The sequence below is a fragment of the Gadus chalcogrammus genome, chromosome 9 (genome assembly GCF_026213295.1).
Source record: "Gadus chalcogrammus isolate NIFS_2021 chromosome 9, NIFS_Gcha_1.0, whole genome shotgun sequence".
In the NCBI taxonomy this organism is placed as follows: domain Eukaryota; kingdom Metazoa; phylum Chordata; class Actinopteri; order Gadiformes; family Gadidae; genus Gadus; species Gadus chalcogrammus.
Window position 1 is genome coordinate 15,017,636 of NC_079420.1, and position 16,386 is coordinate 15,034,021.

The following is a 16,386-nucleotide window of genomic DNA, read 5'->3' on the forward strand; positions in this document are numbered from 1 at the left end:
TGGTGTCCGGACACAAAGAGCCCTAGATTGCCCATAAACTGAAAATAAAAGGTTATTACTTACAAGCCAGAGTTGGCCGGCTCCCGATGGCCAGCTTATAGTAGTGGAGCGCCTCCGAGGGCTTGCTGTTCTCCTGCAGCAGCAGACCGCTGAGGAGAGGGAGGAGAGGGAGGAGTTAGCAGGGGCTTCTCAAGTAACACAATTACATTGTTATTACAAAGGAATTCAATGTTAAAGGGAGTTTATTAATGCAGGTTGGAGCGTCTGTGGGCCGTGGCTGGATCTACGGTTCCCCTAAGGCTGACGAACAACGATGTAGAACAAACAGTCTACACACTGTCAGGGAGGCCCTGCTGGAGGACACAAGACAGCATTTCCTCTGGGAGCCCGGCTCAGAGGCTGACGATGGTGTTGAAAGGGGAGGTATGGTCAAATCATTACGCACACCTCTAAGTACCCGGAAACTGGCATGTGTGTGTGTGTGAACAAACGTGACAGAAAACTATTGATTTTTAGAAATGTTATCCCATGGGATCGAAGATGTTGTTAAATGTTTACAGAAAAAGGGATGAACCAAAGTCAAAATGACGGACAAGGTGAAAGTGAAATATGAATATGACATATATACGATTAACATACAAGTATGCAAACATAAAAGGCGGCAGAGCTAACTCACAGGTTGTACAGCATGTCGGCCATGTTCCTCCGGTAATAAAGGGCGTTGCGGTAGGCCTGCTCGGCCTCCTCCATCTTGCCCTGGTTCTTCAGCACGTTGCCCAGGTTCCCCCATGCTGCCGCAGGACACAACAGATATGTTAACAGGGGATGAAGATACCGTTAGGACTGCTCTCCATCACTCTAAAGAATGAGCCAGTCTGTCTCCCTGCCTTCATCGCTCACTGCAACGGAGACGCGACCAAGACAAATGTTGATCCTGCAGACGCTGGGACATCTGGCGCTCAGACGGCTGCTGACAGGACCTCAGATGGCTGAATGAGCTCACACACCAGAGGACTATTCATCTACAGGATAAATATTGATATTGAATACATATACACGCAGTCTTGTATAAGGAAATCGTAATGCAACGCACAGCTGCTAACACCACTTCCAGCGTGCGGTAGCGCGTGAGTCGGTCAGGCGAGTACATGTAAATGAGAAAAATGATCGAGCTGTGGTTGTTTTTTGTTCTCCCTTCCACCGTCTAACAGTTCCTTTTGGCTCGCGTCGTGCCAGCGACGGGAGACAGGTTTTGAGGACATGGTTCACCCGAGTCCCACAGAATGCACATTAGAGCAGCATGCAGTCGCTGTGTTGCAGCGCTTGTATGACGAGGAGGACCTGCCAGAACAAACAGCTGTCCTGCCTCCAACACCTCCCGTCTGCTTTACTTTAGGCAGCGAGTCCCGGCGACTGCCTCGCTGACTAGCGCATCTCCTCCACATCACTTCCTACCATTACTCAACAGGCTGCTAGCTAGGGTCTGGGATCCATGCCCTCCTGCACAGTTTAGTAGTGTTGGGTTCAGTCCAAGAGGATTGGCAGGCGGAGGGGCGCTATATCAGATGTCGGATTAATATTGGATTAAATGGAGAAGACGTGTGTGTGGAGAACTCTCAAGTAGTACTCCAATATTCAACTAATTATTATAATTGGCAATAGGTTAATGAGAGGATGTAAGGTGGAGGATTAAAAACAGCTTTAACCATAATTAGCAATGGCAAAAATAGGCTTCAACAGAATCCACGCTTAATTGCATTCCACACTTGGTCCACAAGTGTGGAATGCTGTTTGGCACACTTCTCAGACACACTTGTTTTTGTAGCCGGTGTGTTAACAAATGAGTGAGTGAGTATCAACACCTGATAGTGTGTGTGTGTGTGTGTGTGTGTGTGTGTGTGTGTGTGTGTGTGTGTGTGTGTGTGTGTGTGTGTGTGTGTGTGTGTGTGTGTGTGTGTGTGTGTGTGTGTGCTTAACAAACCACAATAAAAAGGTCCCACCTTTAGCAGGATTGACGTAAATCCCTGACTTGTAGAGCATCTCTTCGTTGCGCCAGTCCCGGTTCCTCAACATGGTTCGGACCCCAAACATCAGGACGAGGGCCGCGCTGCAGCCCAGCAACACTGTCCTGTAGCCCCGTCGAGGCACACGCACGTACAGGGACCTCATCCCCACCGCCACCAGCAGGCAGAAGCCCATGCTGGGGATGTACAGCACTCTCTCCGCCACCACAAAGCCCACGTAGAAGAAGAGGTTGGTGGCGGGCAGGAAGGGGACAGCCATCAGGCCCAGCGAGAGCACCACAACGTTTTCAGTAGTGGGGAGCAGGGTGCCGGCGTGGTGAGGCGTGCGGGTGCCGTTCTGGGCGCTGCTCGCGTGGGGCGCCTCTGGGTGCTGGTGATTGGCCTGCTCCTGGTCACCGCAGTGGTAGCCGTGTCCGTTGCTATTGCTGTGTCCATTGCGGCCGTTGGAAGTACAGTGCGCTTTGCCGTTGGTTTCCTTGCCCTTGGCCTTCTGGGGTCGCGTTCGCAGGCCGAACCAGGCCAGCGCGAGCAATCCCGAATAGAAGGCCAGCGTCTGAAGGTTCCTCCAGTCGGCTACGCTTCTGATCAAAGGCAGGGCGTCCATGGACCAATCGAAGCTGAGGGTGTCCGGGCAGAGGAGGAGCCAAACGTTGACAGAAGGAAGGTAGAAGAAGGTGAGGGTCCTGGTGAGGAGCGAGGGGGAGTCCGCCGCCGGGTTGTCAGAGTTGGAGAAGTTGGGGGGTTTGTTGCCCATCCAGTAGAGGCGGCAGACCAGCAGCACGGCCCCCCAGGCGGCCAGCAGGAACACGTTCAGCAGCAGGTGGGTGTTCTTCCTCTGGAAGACGGAGAAGGAGAGAGTTCAAGCGGTCAATATACTGACAAGGGATCATTGATCCGCGAGATTGTTCAAAACAGTTGAGCCAAAGCTAGGTCTATAGTCTGAGCGTGAGATTGAATTTAATGTTATTTATTATTTGACATGAAGATGTTAATTCAATAACGATATGGCTGATAAAATGACAAAAACAGTGCTAGTCTAAACGGCTTTGTGGTTTATAAATTACTGTGTGAAATGATTTTGAAGAATTTCATCTCTCTAAACAAATCCAAAATGAAGACTTCTTAGACCACCTCTACCCACCATCATTTATTGAAAATAAGGATTTCATTCCAGCATTCCTTATAAGACAAGACTGATTGAAACAATCATGTTCACTGAGCTTATCGTCAATCAAGAACACACATGGCCAACAGATGATCAGCCTATAGTTTCTACAGCGGTTGCATGTTGGTTTCTCTCTCTGTGGTTTGAGCAACCTTTACAGGCCTTCAGAAACAACCATAGCTGATGCCCACTAGAGACATTTTTAACAGAACTGTTATTTTGTTGGACGGAATCATGTGACTGAAATAGCGCCCACATGGGATTAGAGAAAAAGACCGCTGTGCTCTGAAGAGACACCATAATAGCCAAGGAGACAACAGAAACATGCCAGACATCCCCTATGGTGACCTCTGCTAAAATCACGCTAGCCTGGCCGTGGAAGGCTCCTTGGCAACGGCTCCGACTGCTGCTTGCAAGGACAAAGCAGAACAGCATGGGGAGAGAGAGCGAGGGCAAGAGAGAGCGAGCAAAGGCGGGAGAGAGAATCTTTGATCTCTGGGCTTAAGGCCCAATGTATCTAACCTTATGGCCTGCTGAGGTGTCCTTGAGCAATACTATTCCCATACAAACTTGAACAAAGTGAACCTCAACACACTGAACATTTGCCTGATTCTAATGAATGAAAGATCCTTTCTATGCATGTAAAGCATTGTCAGCATTATAATACAGTTGACTCATGTTGCATACAAGGCTGTCTGAATATCCCTTTATTTGAACTTTAAAAGGCAACCATTAAAAAATGCATAAGGTCACCTGTCAGAAAATATAGGAAGATACCTCGGCTTTGGAAAACAAAGGATTCAGTTGCTTGGTAACCAATTGCTCTGGTAGAAGTCTGAAGGACTCACAACACTCTGTTCATCAAAGATAAGGTGCCATGGAGTAGAGATTACTTAAAGTCCAGATTTAATTTAAAAACCATTTAAAAAAGGGGAAGCGCTCTGTAGTCTCTGTATGTCCGAGGGTATGAGAGCATACCCTCTTTATTGTCGGTGTGTATTAAATCATTAACGCTTTCCCAAACTTGTGATAACGTGTTTGCCAACCTGTTAACAGAGTCTATGGTAAACATGTAGTATAGACTCTGCTAAAGGTTTGGGCTGGGAGGGTTAAATGAGTTTCTACTGCATGGGACTCAGGTCCAGACTGGATTCATGTTCCTCTACAGCCTCTCCTATTGGCTACTGCGGGGGTAGGCCACTGCATTGGCCAATAGCACTCATCTAGGGAGCAAAGTAAAGAATAAACCAATCAAAACCCAATTATGGGAAGTAGCCTAGTTTACCCACGATTACAGCCAAAAATAACATGTTATGCTGTAAAATAGAAAGGTTCAGGGCCCAGTTGATTTTATGTCCATGATTTCCTTGGGGCCCATTTCAAATATGTATTCACACGTTTTGCTGAACTCCTGGCAAGCAGATGACTGTGCCTTGAAGGTACCCCCCCCCCTCCCCCAAACACTCCGGGTTGTTCCGTCTCGGGGTCCGATAATGGACGCCCGGGTCTGAGAGGATGGGCGGGGTGCCAGATCCCCCAGCATGCCCTGCTGTCGGCCACTCGGCCTGGTTGGAGGGGGCTTTGAGCTGCACAAGGCTGCTTTTTATTATTACTTCCACCCCCTGTTCCTTCCCCGGACTCTCTCAAGTACCTTTATCCCCGGCTGTAATTAGACCACCCTACAGGAGGGAACCACGCTGTGTGTGTGTGTGTGTGTGTGTGTGTGTGTGTGTGTGTGTGTGTGTGTGTGTGTGTGTGTGTGTGTGTGTGTGTGTGTGTGTGTGTGTGTGTGTGTGTGTGTGTGTGTGTGTGTGTGTGTGTGTGTGTGTTCCATAGTCCATGTGTGTACATGGAAGTGTGCTGGTCCTTCACACCTGCATCCCACTGCTGTTGTCCATTTGGACGTGTGCCAACTAATACTTGCTACCTGGCCCGGCGACAAACAAATATGTCATTGGGACTCTTCCCAGGCCCAGTGAGCCATGGCTGGGCCAAACCACGTCCATATGTCTAAGCAGCAAGGGGGAACTGGGGCGTTTCATTTACATGCGTGCGCTGCGATGCCATGCGGGTTTCATTCCTATTCATTACAACCCTTAGCCGGGTAAGGCTTCGTTCTGAGCGACGCTCCGAGCATTACAGAAGCGCTCCGTGCCGACGCTGATACCCTCCTGAATGCAGCCCCGCCGACTCCCCGACGCCTTTGACCTGCCGGAGGAACACGCACAATGGCTACGACGACGGTGAAAAGAAAAGGCATCAGTAGTCTGTGGAGTCGTTCCGGGAGGGTAGACTCGGGGACAAGAGCCACAATGAAGACGTGCCATCTTTATCATCTCCTGGGTAAAACAAAGGCCAATTCTCCTCTGAATATGTCTGCGGTTAAAGCGATGCCAGCTCCTTTAAACAACGATAAGTTAAATTACAGGCAAGGCGAGGGCTCCCCCAGAGCTGTGGCTCCATTAAGTCGAGCGCCAAGGCGTTTCGCCTTTGTCTCCTTCGTCTCTAATCCATTTTATCTTGAAATAAGTGGTTTAGTACAACTCCATAGGAGGTTTGAGCTCTTTTACTTCCCCTCGCCCGTTCAGCATTGAAACAATTTAGCCTTTATAAGGCAGCTTGTAAAAAAAAATCCCTGGAGATGAGATGGAAAACAGGCCAAATTACGCCATCCGTATTTGTGCCACTGCTTGCGCTTGATTGGATGAAATAGCAAACAGAAGAGAAATAAGAACAGCCATGGCTACTCATGCAGGCAATGCATCTGTGTGTGTGTGTGTGTACAAATAATGCGGAAAATATATGTGGGGGGAAACGTGGGGGAAAATTAATGAATTGCTTTAGAGTCTGTGGTGCATTCCCTCCATACCAATATCTTTCTTCCTCCACAGAATGGCCAGATGTGCCCACACACACACACACACACACAGCCCCCCCCCCCCCACTTCAACAGCATTTTCCAAACAATCAATCAGCTGTCAGATCTAACTGAAGCCCTGCACGGTGTACAGGGTGTGCAGTAGCACGCGGATGACCTTTACCCCCACCCCCTTCCCTGGTTATCCACAGCATCAATTGTCTTGGAAGGACTTTCATCAGGATCCTGCAGGGGCCTGATAGACTTGTAATGAAAGTGAGATAGAGATCACAACACCCATCTATCTATAGGCTCCCACAGAGAGAACACAATGACCTTTAAAGCCTCCACACACCTCCGCCTGCGCTAGGAGGAGTACACAACAACATACCTGCTTTTACTTGTTTCCTAAACCACAGCTGATTGACATGGCTGACTGTCAATTGTAAATGAGGGAGGTACCTAAATACATTTAGAGTAAACAGTGAGTCCAAGTATCAATGATGGAGATTAATTAAAACATTGAGTGTAAACAATACGGCAGATAGAGGCATGAGCAATCCTATTCTTCTAGTGGTTGTCCAGCAACCGTTTGTCTCAGGAGGAGTTAAATCTTCCAAAGTTGTTTCGAGAAACACCAGAGAAACGCATAATAAAAACAACCCCCCCAAAAAAGCTTATGCAACGTACATCATGCAAATTAGGAGAAAGCTCCAGTGGCGCGACCTACAGCGATGATGTGGACGACTTCCTCTCAGACACAGTGGGGTGCCACAGCACAAGTTCATGTGGAGCACTGTTTGATGCTCACAGCTTGACTGGGACGGGGCGGTCCCTCCGCTAGGTCTGGCTCAACACAGCGCTCCTGATCACAAGGTTCACCCCGGGTGAAGCCATCACAACACCATGCAGTCAGCCGGTCACCCGGAGACCTCCAAACCACCAGGGGGGGGTCTGTCACCGAGCAGAACCCTGGAAATAGGCCGGTCACTATGAGGATTGTGTAACAGGGATAAAGACCCTACAGCTTTATTGACCATGAAACTTTTAAGATAAGGAGACAATCAGGTCACTGGTGACAAGGAAAAGGGGTTGGAGACACAGAAAATAAAATATACATTTTTCAAGTAAGCTTTATATAATACGACTCATTTAACATGTGGGAGCAACACAAAACTTCAAAGCAATACTATAGAAGTATTCAACCCTCCTCCAATTATGACCAAGTGACAATGTCTCAACGAGGGGAAATAAATACAAATTATATATAGAATATAAATTGTGGTTGATAGTTGAAACCAAAATATAGTGGGAAAATTCTTGCAAATGTGTCTGATCTAAACAACTTATGGGCTCTTCTTGTCTTTTATTAATGATAATTGTTAGACCAACTGAAGATCAATTACAATCCCAATACCATCTGTGTCCATTCCAAGCAATTCAAGATGAGCATTTACTGAAATTTAGTTCCTTTGAAGCAAACCTCTAAAGTCTTAGACATTACATACATTTATGTTGCAAAATCGGCACGTCTCTTAAAGTCTAAGAGACGTGCCAATTTTGCAACATAAATGTCTGAATTTTGGACTACAGTAAAAAGAAAATCCTACAAAATGATCTCTGCTCTACAATTGCCACAATCAGAACACATCCATTTTGTCATCAGCAGCAGCAATCAGCCATAGCAATCTACAGACCCTTGGCATAGGAAAAACATATCTCATATTAACCCGATGGAGAGCGGGGAGGGGGATGGGGGAGGAGAGATGAGATGCCGGGGGTAATGAGATGTGTAGGCATACAGGTGGACTATGAAGGCAGACGCAGCTAAGAAACAAGCCATCTCTAGCCCTGGTCCAAGATGGCCCTGACTTTACGCTTGAGGCCCGAGATATAGAAACACCTAAACAATGGGAAATGCGCTAGCCTGATGCATTGTGGGTTGTCATAGTGGTAGTACTTTGTCTACTATGTACTAGTGATTAGATTGAATCATGAAAATCCAGAAAAAATGCTTGATTCCCAAGATACTGGGGAAAGTATGTGAAGATGAACACATAACAAGTTTGGGGATACGGTTGACAGCTTTTTTTTGCTGAGAAGGCATTCAGCTCAAAGCTGTCATTCAAGAATTTCAATTATAAGACCTAAAAAAGGCAAAAGCATCAAGACCTTGCATTCATATTTTCAATTGAAAATATGAATCTCCATTCAAGACCTTTCCATGAAACGGTAGAAATTACTTGAACTAATTCAGCAGTGAACAGAAAAATAAATGTGTTACTCATTTCTAAATTGTTTCTCCATTAACTTATACATTTGTAAACGCTGTAGCAATTGGTTCCCAAGGCCAGCCATGATGTGGCTGCAAAACGTTGTGGCGATTGAACCGTGACATGATGCTGATTCAAGTTTCATAGGAGGGATTGAAGAGAAGGGAGATGGAGAACGTTGATGGTAATTCAAACCACACACACACACACACACACACACACACACACACACACACACACACACACACACACACACACACACACACACACACACACACACACACACACACACACACACACACACACACACACACACACACGTTGATTTATTACTTAAATCGACGGCCCACGTTCTTGGTTTACCCTCAACAGTGCTGTCAAGAATAGATTTGTCTAGCTGTCCACGCCCGGGTTCCTACTCATTATTATTCATTCAGAAGACCAGAGCAACTGTATAGCAGGCTTTTACCAAAGATGATAACCACCAACAGAGCATGCATGAAGGCTATGACAAAGTCAAACAGAGCCTTGCTTCAGACTAACTGTGGGGTGTTTATACCAGCACCATATCCCTACTGTGCATTCATAAAAGTAATGGCCCTTTACCAGGCATAATATGATGGTACACCACGGGCCGTTGGTTCCTTTGCACATAAGCACACCTATTAAGAAGGAAGCGCCTGTGATGGAGAATAAAGAGAAACGGATGGAGATAGAGGGAACGCGAGGAGCCTTTGCTGCACGAGGGGAAGTGTCCTGGAACAGTATGCCTCCTGTCCTTAAGGTCTTGGTACATCAACACAAGCCCTGGACTCCAGCCAGGGTACTGCAACTCATATTGCCTCTGCTTCCCCCTGCATGCCTAGAGATTACTAATGAATCTGGGATTTAAGGAAGACGTTCAAGATGGGCTGGCAATGGACCTTGGACCCTGGCTCCTGTGTGAGATCAATCTGAGATCTTGGGAGCAGATACTGGAAATTGAAAAATGAGGGGTGACTCTGAGAGAATAAGAAATAGGGAGAAATAAGATAGGTTTATTTCGTAGCCTAGCTTGACTGGGATTGGGATTGGGATTGTATCTGAGTCGAGTGGAACCCTCCATACTGCATTGCGTTTTGAAATCTATATTTTTCACAACTAGCTGTATTGTGAAGTCAGAAAGTAGTTCATGTGTTATCATTCATTTATTGATAACACATCATATCCATATTGATCATGCTTTGGACAGTTTCTCTGGGCTTACATTGAACTGCCTAAAGAAGTTTTTCATTAACCATAAATAGGGTAAAATCTGTGTGACCCCTAGTACGCCCACATCAGAATAGATTGCAGTTGATAGACCGACCGATATAGCTTTAATGTGAAAGAAGAAATACATTTCTCCTTTCAAGTTAAAGTGATAAGTGGTTTCACCCCAAAGACTATTTAGCCCTCAATGTCAGAAAGAAGGTGAAAGTGCCACACAGCAGCTTGTCACAAATACTGTTGCAATAAACGAAGTAAACGAGCCGGGCGCTCCCAGACAACTCGTTAATCACTCAGTCTTAAAGCGTTGTGCTGTAGTTCAACTTCTGTTCTAGAGGCTGGGGGGGTGCTAATGAACTCCACAGAGCTTTAGGTGACATAAATAAAATGGAAATGTCGGATCCAGCACTCCCAACATGTTATAGCAAAACTTCTGCACAGAGCCTGGGCCGAAAAACCATCAAACACAAGGGCCGGAGTTAGGCCTAGTTTCCCCTTACCTTTCTACGAAGAAGACTTGAGGCTTTCAGAAGCAGATTTTAATAAGCATAATTCTCCAGTGGCTTATCTACAAGGGTTTGTTTTGAAACCTTTACAGACACTTCTTTACTGTTCACTACTGCTGGCTGGTTTTTTTGTTTGCCAATTATGAGGTTACAAAGCCACGCCTCCAGCTACATGATTAGTTTAAACAAATATGAAGCGAAAGAAAGCGAAACGCCCCGTTGACCCAGATTTGAGCTTGTCGGCCATGATCAGACTTTAGATGTTAATCTAAAGTCTCATTTGTGAGACTAATATAATGGTATAGCTTGACTGAACAAATTGGCAATAATCATTAGATTGAACTTCTCCAATAAAAACACTCCCTTTCAGCCTAATGTAATCTGACAGTTTACCCTGAAAACCACGAAAAAAAAAAGACATTATTTATAACAGAAAATAAAAAAACAGCAAAAATATAATATATCAACAGAGCAACGAGGCAGAGGAAACACCCAGCATTAAATACAGTCTTGGGGTTTCTTTTGGCGATTGCACAGCAATGCTTTTAACCGCTAGCATGTCTGCAATGCCCGTCTTAAAATAGAGCTTCCAGTGGTTAACAGAGTGCTACAGAGTTCATCCAGAGTGACAACATGTCTGACCAAGGGCCCATCAGACAGAACACCGTCTCTGGATTATCCGGGGCAGGTTCTCCTGCAGCCTTAATCTATTTCTTTCTATCTCCATGTCTGCTACACTTGGGTACTCCCGTCACTGGTTCTTGCCCCCCTCCCCATGCATCTCCCATTGTTTTCAGGTCCTCTCCATGCTTCTGATTTTCTCTCTGGCTTTACACATTTTGTCCATCTCTGTCTGGCTTTGCATGGAGGGGGGTGTGTGTGTGTGTGTGTGTGTGTGTGTGTGTGTGTGTGTGTGTGTGTGTGTGTGTGTGTGTGTGTGTGTGTGTGTGCTCGGTACTCTTGGGAGCGTAACAAGACCTCTCTGCGGTGGTCCTTCCTGAAATACTGCGTGAGAGGAATCACAACTATGGCTGAGAGGTTTCTCCAGGAGAAGACTGAACCACTCAGACTCCGTCTCAAGGCTGCCCCGCCGACCACCTCGCTGGATGGGAAAAGGAAAATGCTGCACACCGAGCCAACTTAAAGCCACACTTTTCCATCCTACATTTAGGAATAACGTGCCCAGCGTACTTACTTTCATAGTAATTATTCACTTAAAGCAAAAGGCATAAGTCAAATTTTCTCAAAAAAGTTGTCGAGCTAAACCGGTTTTAGCAGGACATTTGAGAAATATCGAAGATGGAAAGTTATTTGCATGTCACCCAGCATTGCATATGCATATATAGAGTAACAAATTACACAAAGCATCACACATCAGTTTCAATTAAATTGCAAAAGACCAGGGAAAAGCATAACATCATAGCCAGTACGCATATTGACGCAGTGCTACTCGTCCTCCTTACGTTATTCGGTAGATAAGAGAGTTGGAGGCAAACCTAACTGTGCCCCATTTCCATCCATTTCCTTGCACGTTGCTTCCGCCAATTATCACATATTCTGTTATGATAACAAGGCAAAACAGAGCTTTGCTGGTTGACAAAACTATACCCATCTGTCTCTCCTCTTTTATTATTCTTTTTTTTTTAGATGTGAATGAATTATGCATGGCTACCAGGACAAAACATTTCCCAATGCGGACGAGTGCCAGCGCCCGAGCCCCCCCCCCCCCGGTGGGAGACAGGTAGGGGAGGGTAGGGGGCACCGCTGATCCCACCAGGCCCACTCCATCACACGTGACAGAAGCCATTAGAGCATGGAGCCACCTTCTGTGGAGCCCCGGGTGGAGCAGAGCCTCCACCTCCGTGGAACCGCGCAGAAGGACTAGGAGGAGGTCTCCTTTGTATTCAGGGCCTACAACTCATCGGAACACTCTTCGCCCTACAACCTGTAATAGCTGTAGCCTCCCGCTCTATACTTTTCCCATTCCTCACAGGGAATGGAGAGTGAAGAGGGGGGGGGGGGGGGGCTTCCGTTTAGCATCATCCATTTCCCTCCCCCCCTCCTCATCTCTAACAATCAGAGCCTAGCCTGCTGGTTCCACTACTGGACTCTGAAACACCAGAGCCCATGTTAACGCTCAAACCCTACCATCACCATACCAACCCCTGAGCTCAGCCCATGTTAACGCTCCAAACCTATCATCACCCCCCTCCTAGATTACACGCGAGTGCTGACCTTGCACCAGCACCTGCACTGTGTGGTTGATATGAAGGATGCAAAGAAGATGACTCGGCGATAACACAATATTACTGTGCCTGTATAGCACAGCTGGTTCTGGCTAAAAAATAAAAAATAAGTCATTTTTAATTGTAAGCTGGACAAACAGTATAAACCCTGAGCTGAAAGCTGCTGCATGTTGGAAAAACATTGTGAAGTCTATCCTCAGGGTGGGCTCATAACACACTGCTAAAAAGATGACCTCACCGTCACAGTCCACCATCTGCTCGCACGCCATCACACTCACGTCACTGCGACTCCTCTTTGTCCGGTGACAGTCGCACAGCATCATGTTTCTACATTGTACTGCGGGGATTCAGAGAGGCTTCCATCCAGGCAGTCCGGAGGAGACGCTGACTCACATCTACACAGACGACTCAAGTCTACACGGACTCAACACGCACAGTTTTGTGCGAAAGTGTTTACAAGTCGCCATGGTTGTCAAGTCTCCGGTTTCTCCACCAGAACAGTGTTTGGGGAAGAAGCATAACGAATGTCGGTCAACCTTCACAAACAGAGATGATGGGTTTTCTGATCTTTTGCTTCACAACATAGAAAGTGAGCAAACCAAAAGAAAGATAATATCACAACACTAATCACGACCAAAAAAGCCAGGTATTTCAATGTAGTCCAAAGTTAGTGTCACCAGGTTGTCCAAATATTTACCTCAAACTACAGCTAACAGATCCGTTTTCTTTATCTTTTTTCAGTCTAACAATGGAAAAACACCCATAATGCTCAAATGGAAATGCCAGGTCCTCTGGAGAACTGTTTAACACGTTATGTTCAGGAACCGCCCCTGGGAGCAGAGTGAAATGCATTTAATTTCTAAATGAGCTACACTAATTGTCGTCTAACTGTAGAATCCCATAACAGAAATAAGCCTTATGAGCAAACGCTGTCGGCAAACTGGCTCTTAAAAACACGTTGTTTTTCCACATTAAGAGTGGTAGTAATTAACGCAAACAATGTAATAGTAGGTGGCTATAACAATTGGTAAATACTAGGAACTGAAGGCATATGCTTTAAGATACAACAAAAGCATATTCTCATAGCTTCATTAATAATACATAAAAGCTACATGGGGAAAAAATATCACATTTAATCTCCGCTTTCGAAAAAGCAAGAAATTATACATGATGAGAAGGAAAAATTACATTAACTTGCAAGTCTAAGCCTCGAGTTTCTGACAGAATGGAAAACATTCAATGATTCCACTGCATCGTCCTACAGAAAGGTCCATGTTTATATGTTATTCAGGGTTTTATAAGGTTGGTGTGCGACAATGATGTACTCACATGCAAATGCTCATGAATGTACACCATCATGAGAGGTGAAGATCTAGAGTTGCGAATAATAGGGCTGTGCTTAGTCCACTGATGGAGGAACTACTGATGGAGGCCTGTAGGAGCTCAATGCTCTATACTAGCGCTGTGTCTGGCCCACTGAAGGAGTGTAGGCTGTAGAAGCTCAATGCTATATACTAGGGCTGTGTCTAGTCCAACGATGGAGCGTAGGCTGTAGGCCCTCAATGTTCTACCACTATTGTTTCATGTTTTATTGGATCTTCTTGGATTCATCTTAAACTTGCGTGCACATCAGGAGGCAAGATGTGAAAAGCTATGTGTGTCACTTATCCAGAACCTTGGCACAAAAATAAAAGCAGGACAACGGCAAGTGAAAATCACAGAGACACACACACTACCAGCGTGAGACCACAACCGCAGCAAGATTGTATACAAGTTCTTGTAATATTATCTGCAGATTACCTTTGTTCCTGGAGTTTAAGAGAGACATGAAGATTAAAATGAGTTTTTAGGCCGACTGGGTAACATTAACGAACCTGACCATGATTAAGTTTTATATAAATATATCTCAGTAGGGATGAAACTACTGTGAGCAGTGGGCAATAATGTACATCTTCACGTTTTTCCAAAGTATTTAAGACAATAAATTTCACACCTTAAGTAAATTTATACAGATTAAACAATTAAAATAATCTGTGGACACATCATGCATAAACTCATAATTAATAACATTATGCTCAGACACAAATTTGTTGCATAATTTAAACCACGACAAATAAAACAGTACGCAAGTACTACTTCACCACTATATTTGAGCATATTGTCATCATCACGTCCTTACTTGACTTTAACGGCAATCAAACAACGGACAGCCAGAATAATAGGTTGAGGTACAGTGTTGAATAGTCCTGTGGGCACGTCCTTCAAGACAGACCAGAGCCACAAGGACAGCAACTCGTATTTGCAGTCATTTATAAACTATAATAAAACTTGGAGCCGATTCAATCAAAGATGTAATGGACTGAGAGCCATATTGGGATAAGTCCATTTCACCCCTTTACTGATAAGAATTTAAACTCATTAAGGTGATACCTGGTCCTGTCTGGGCTTCCAAATTCCGACCTTGAGTGCATCAAAAAAGATCCAGCTCATCTTTAATCAGCAGGCTGCAGCACATTCCAATTATTAGTTATATGCCTCGTTTCTATCCAAGTACATATTTCTTGAATGGACCGTTCTGACCTGCTCTGAATGACATATCGGAGGATATCCTGGCAGAACAGAGCTCAAACCTATCGGGTCCGCTGCCCTCTCTTCCATCTAGTCCCATGTTTCATGTATGAGTGTTCGAGGTAGTAGAAGATTCTGCTACACTTTGGATTGCTTTTAAATTCTTAAAATGTATGATTGTTAGTATTGTCATCTAAGAGAGCGAATGAGAGACCCAGCGAATAATACAGCCAGAGACGAAAACATAGACGACCATGGCGGCCTGCCGTCAGTGGGGCTGATATAAATACGTGTGATCAGGTTACACACGGCCTTGGGTCGCCGCTGAGATCAGAAGGAGAAGAACGCAGCAGAGAGAGACAAAACAAGAGGACTAGGAACCTTGGGGCCCTGGCAGGTTGAGCAGATGATGACAGTGATCTGTCAAAGGGTTCTCCCTCACGGTGCCAGTGGTGAGGCCAAATCACACGCTGTGGAAAACCCTCTTCGGGTTCACGTTCCCAATACCAACGGAAATGGCATTTATTTTTCTTTCTCGGGGGGGAAAACACTCAATTTTAGCATCTCCACACATAGGGCTGCAGTCCCTGCAGCAGCGACGCAGAGGAGTCTCTCCTTGTGCCGTTCTGTGCCGCTTATGCAGCTCTCATATCTTCATCGCTGCATAAGTTTCCTTCACGTTTGCGCCATTCATTGTCTTCACCTTGAAACCATTACTTTGCATTCAAACTTGACTTACTTTTTCAAATATGTAAAGTGTGCTTTTGAGTGTGCAGGAATGTGAATCAAATCAGAAGCCCCACACTATTGTTGGAGAAGTGTTGCCAAAGAAGTCATTTAATTTGCTGCCTTATATGCAATTCCTGATGTTCCTCGGCCTCTCCTGCCAAACTAGTGAACCACAGTGGCAAACCATGAAAGACTTCCATAGGCGCGGCTCCCGCTCAGAAACCCAGCCAACCACCGGGCCAAACTGTCTCCCCGACAGTTGGGTCTAAAGTGTGTGTGCATGTGAGTGAGTGATTGGTAGAGTGTCTGTGAGTCTGAGCGTATGTGTGTCTGTGTATGTGTGCGTATATTGGAGGCTGGTTGGTTTTCAATCAAACTTTCTAAATGTGTCAGCTACGAGGTATCATCTACTGCATCCCTCTCGGCCCGTTTCTGTCTGGCCCAGACACGCCTGACAAGGCATTAAGAAGACCCGTCTGCCTCAATGGACAGGCCCTTCTCCAGAGATGAGCCCCAACTCATGAGGCAGGAAGACGCAGCTCCCCATCAGGTCCAGTTCTGGATGACATGGGCACTATTTGCTCCTTCATTCCATTCGTTCTATCACTATCCATTCACGACTCCTCATTTTTCTCTCAACCATCACTATCCGCTGTCTCACTCTAGCCCCTCTAGACTCTGCATGTCCTAAACAACTGAGCAGAAAGCAGTGTCCTTTGGTTGGCTGCACCAGAGAGCTATATTCACATTGGCTTATCTGAAGGCCGGGT

At 45.8% G+C, this 16,386-nt stretch overlaps 1 protein-coding gene across 1 annotated transcript in view; it reads right to left on the reverse strand.

Annotated features, from left to right (window-relative positions):
- tmtc2b (transmembrane O-mannosyltransferase targeting cadherins 2b) overlaps positions 1-16,386 on the reverse strand; it is a 69,741-nt gene that overhangs the window by 22,943 nt on the left and 30,412 nt on the right. Inside the window, exons 3-5 of the mRNA XM_056598222.1 lie at positions 2,001-2,859; positions 677-791; positions 64-149 (exon numbers count right to left, since the gene is read on the reverse strand). Coding sequence (XP_056454197.1) covers positions 64-149; positions 677-791; positions 2,001-2,859 — 1,060 coding nt within the window. The remainder of the gene's footprint in view (positions 1-63; positions 150-676; positions 792-2,000; positions 2,860-16,386) is intronic.